The 4609-nt window shown below is 41.9% G+C and overlaps 1 protein-coding gene across 1 annotated transcript; it reads right to left on the reverse strand.

The window, feature by feature from the left end:
* Window positions 1-580: 580 nt before the first annotated feature.
* LOC123162818 (uncharacterized) lies at window positions 581-3838 on the reverse strand. The gene is made up of 7 exons (XM_044580577.1): window positions 3383-3838; window positions 2853-2924; window positions 2575-2689; window positions 2393-2496; window positions 2252-2293; window positions 1625-1769; window positions 581-1507 (listed from the first exon to the last, which is right to left on the reverse strand). The coding sequence occupies exons 2-6, from the start codon at window positions 2916-2918 to the stop codon at window positions 1743-1745; spliced, it is 354 nt and encodes a 117-aa protein (XP_044436512.1). The 5' UTR covers window positions 2919-2924; window positions 3383-3838; the 3' UTR covers window positions 581-1507; window positions 1625-1742.
* Between the last annotated feature and the right edge of the window lie 771 nt (window positions 3839-4609).

The following is a 4609-nucleotide window of genomic DNA, read 5'->3' on the forward strand; positions in this document are numbered from 1 at the left end:
AGGTACCTGCCGAGCTCTTCTGACGGGAACCACTGCACGATGTGTCTCCTCTTTAGGTCTGGATTTGGAGACACATACACAGGAGAGGGGTAGAGCGCATTCCTTGTAGTGCGTTCCTTCAAACTAGTGGTTGGGGCCCGCCAATGGCGGGCCTCCTGAGGCGTTCCTATGCGGCCCTATCTTGACTGAGCACATTTTTCGGTCTTGTTTGATCCCTAATCTCAACTCATGTAACCTTTCTTTACATGTCTAAGAGAAACACCGATCCTGCTAATCGATGGGACAAAGCTTATCAGCTTGCTACAAGTTTACAACCAATTGGTCATTATTGTACGATTGGGTGCACACAACATTTGGTTGGAACACTTCCCCAAGAAAATTCAAGATTAAGGTTAGACCTTATCTAGTCAAGAATAAAATGACATCAATATCAACATATTCACTTTGCACCCCCAAGGCAATGGGAGAGGTTAACGCTGATCATAATGACAAGATGTATGAGCAGGACGAAGACACTTGTTTATAGTCTTGACATATATGAGGATATACCATAAGTTACATGTAAAAAGTAGCAATTGACTTATAATATAGTTTCTAGAATAATCTTCAAAGAGAAATAAACTTGGTAGGGTAAATAATGAATTTATGATCTTTAATCTTTAGCCGACACATCAGTCTTTACAACCTTAAAATATACTGATCTAAAATATTCATAGCTTGAAAGAGCAAGTAGATTTCCTACAAAAAAATAAATAGAAAATTGTTAGGCATGGTGACTGGTGAGTGGACAGACACATTAGTGTGGTCAAAAGGAACAACAACATTTTAACATGCCTACAAAAAACAGAAAATACGGGAGGACACTGTAATATCATGCAAAGAAGAAATCACCTCAGACACTTCTCCCTTTTTAGGAGAACTGTATCAAACACCTGAGTTGTACAAACCAAAAATACAAAAATTAGCAACTATCGGTACTTCATTCACATTCAGTTATATGAGTTCCATCATTTACAACCTGCAATATTTAACTCTTGCTAGTCCTTAGAGCTAGAAGTACACATATTAGATTGGGAAGATCACATTCAGTTAGTCCAAATTAATCAATGAAGTACTCAACTAAGTTTGCTTGTGTGCACAATAATATGCACCTATCAATGATCTGGCTATGCAAACATCTACAGTATAATTTATAATTTTCTAGGATCCTCGGGTCTGAGTATACCTTCACTAAACTGCTGCTCAGGTTGGTCACCTCGGATCACATCAGTGCCTACAGCACTTTCAGTAACAGACTTGTTAAAACTTCTTACTACTGGCACGCTTTCCTGCAAAGTAGGTTCCATCAAAGAGCATCAAGGGAGAGTGAGTACCTAAAAATTCTGAAGATCTAGAACGTAATCTCCTGCAGGCGGCACACCGGACGAAAGGGGGCAAGGCTGCTGGATCAAAATCTCGATGTCCTCTGTCATCCTCTAGTCAGACTACTCAACTTATTTTCATAGACCTGAATTAAATTTTAGAAAAATGAAATTTCATGACTACATAGATGAGATGGTCTAGAAGTAGGGCACTGTAAGAAAGGGGAAGGAAAATATCAGGAAGAAGAGAGGAGGGTGTGTACCTGCATCAACAACACAGTCAAGTATACGGAGAAAAGGTCCGCCGTGCACTTGCCTCAACACGACGATTAATCGGAAGAACTATCCTCCGCACCTGTAGCGCTCAGTCCTGTAGGTAGTCTAGTATTTAAAACAACTCCATTCTAACTGCAAGAATACACATTGTCGCTAGTGAGAGAACCATGGCTCCACATCCATACTGATCTTATTGACATTTAAATATAAACATGGATAGTTAGAACCACACATTGTATGCATTTCTTTATAGATACTTTACCAAAAGAGCTGTACATACAGTACATTCCACGAACGTCTATGAATATTCTTGATATCTTTTCCTTTTGAAAACTTGGAGCAGCACGCTTGTTCTTTGAAACAAGAACATATGCTCCTGGGATCATTTTGGCATTTTCTGATGGTTATTCCAATGAATACACCAGCACAATCTGATCCTCCAACACTATTCTAAGATTAATGTTTCCTCATATACAAATTTTCTTCTTACAGGATGAATCAAGAATGATGGCTTATTTATTCCGTAAAATAAATAAATCTCATAAGAAGATTTAAGAAATAAGATGTAAATCTCCTACGACGCAGACAAGTATATTGGAGAAAAATACATGTACCTTTTTCAAAGCTGACAGGAACTTGTGATCCACAATCCCAACCTATAAACATTTATAGCTTAGTAACCGCATAACTGAAGTCAAATAGAGATATTACTGGCAGAATTTTTATTAAATAAATGAACATAGAGAAGAATTAACTGATTCATTGTTTAACGTCATGCAAGTTATAACTATGTCAGCTTCTCGAGCGAGTTCGTACATATCTTCTGGACCACCTTTCTTGTCAACCAGCCCATCAAGATCTGCAATAGCAATATTTTGAGAGAGGAAGATAACACAACATCTAATAAGGGAATGATACTGCAACTACTGCAGCTTACCACAAGACACTGTATTTGATGACCAGTTTCTTTTTGTAGCAAGAATTTTCACTCCAAATGGTCTTAGTCTCTTGGCAATTTCCATGCCAATGGCTCCGAACCCCATGATAAGTATCTAGCACACTGCACAGTAAATACAAGTTTATACTCAAATGGGATTTTTCTTGTGGAAAGTAGATAAAAGTAACAGTATCTAGCACAGTAAATACAAGTTTCTACTCAAATGGGATTTTTCTTGTGGAAAGTAGATAAAAGTAACTTATACACGAAAAGCATACTGTTTTCCCGAATATTGTTTCTCCAACTGGAAGGCCCAAGTCCTTCTGAATGACAGCAGTATCCATTTCCTTCTGCAAATTATGGCCAAAGTCCAAAACATGAATCTTCCATTACAACTGACAGAAGTAACATATATTTATTAAACTAAAAAAACTTATCTTCCAAATGATGGAAGCTACAAAGGTAGCTTATTTAACAAAAAACTGAGTGAATATTCTGTACAAATATATGCAACATGATGAACCATCGCTTGAAATCAGTGTCCGATTGCCTGAATTGTTGGATATTGTACTAAGTAGGATCCACGTGAAATAGAAATCATGTTTAATAGGCTCATCATGTATTTTTTTTCCCAAATTTCTGCAGCTTGCATGCCCTTTTATCAAATCCAGCGGCTGCCGCATCAGCAGCTCAAACTGGAACCTACAGGCGCATGGCACAATGAAAAGCAACCAATAATATCACTGGATGGCTGGATGCAACACAGGACAAAGGGTGGATGGCAGGGAGGGAGGGAGCAACGCGATACCTCGAGCAGGAAGGGGTTGGGGCCGGGGAGGGGGGAGGTTGAGGGAGCGCGCGAAGCGCGCGGAGCTGAGCAGCCTCTCGCCGTAGCAGGAGAGGTCCATGCCGCCGCCCTGGATGATGAGCAGGAAGACGAGCAGCGAGGGCCCCGACTCGAAGAGCTCGCCGCCGCACTCCTCTTCCTCACCTTGGAGAGCGGCCGCAATGTTGAGCTGAGTCTGGCAAATCGACAGATCCGACGAAAGTGGTCTCACCGTGCTCGGCGGCGGCGTCGCGGCCCTCCTTCCGCTGCCGTACTCGGGGAAGAAAGGGAGGGGTGGGGGAGCTGGTGTTCGGGCCGGTGCTGGCACTACAGCGAGGAGCCGGTGGTGGAGGAGGCGGCGGACTGTAGTGCCGGGCGCCGGAGGAACTGGGGCAGTGGCGGCGGCAGCCTAGGGAAGGGAGAAAAGGGGAGGTTGCGTGATACGAAGAGAGAAAGAAAAGAAGCACCGACGCCCTGCGCTTTTTTACTTTTTTTTTTCTTGCTAGCACAGTAAAATTGACGAGGTGGAATGCACGAGGAGGCGCCCTTGATGCACACCTTATTGTTTTGGATGGAGGCCAGCTGCCGGCTTCGTCCCGCCCGGGTGGGTGGCTACAACAACAAGAACCGCACTGATTTTTTTTTTTTAAGACAATCGCGCGAAGCTTTATTTATCCTGATAAAATGTTTACAGGGACAAAAACGAGATTATCGGGGTGTCCTAACCAAACATGGCGGCCTACCCCTAACTTCAAGATTGCTGGTTTTGTTTTCTTTGGAGCAAACAAGGCCGGCGCTGGTGTGTCTCTCTCAGCCTGCTCTGTAGTAGTCTTTTGGAGTTGTTTGTGGGCCTTCTCTGGGCTTGTACGTGCCCATCTTGAACAGAGATGAAAATGAGCTGGACCAAACTGCCTCAAAAAAAAAAGAGCTGGACCAAATAATTCCTGAAATGAAAATAATCTGGACTAAATGAAAGTATTATTACATTTCCCTATAAATACATTAGAATTCAAAAAAAAAATCTCCACTTTTTATTACATTTCCCTCCTGGACCAAATGAAAGGATGGGTAGAACTGGGTACAAACTATCTTATGACCGGTTTGGATTTATTTCACAAGGCTTGCAGACAGTCCGCCACGCGTGAACTCGTTGTATTTTATTTTATTTTTTTGCAAGAAGGGTCCCAGATTACATTGAAAAGAAGCAGT

The sequence above is a fragment of the Triticum aestivum genome, chromosome 7B, assembly GCF_018294505.1.
Source record: "Triticum aestivum cultivar Chinese Spring chromosome 7B, IWGSC CS RefSeq v2.1, whole genome shotgun sequence".
NCBI classification, from domain to species: domain Eukaryota; kingdom Viridiplantae; phylum Streptophyta; class Magnoliopsida; order Poales; family Poaceae; genus Triticum; species Triticum aestivum.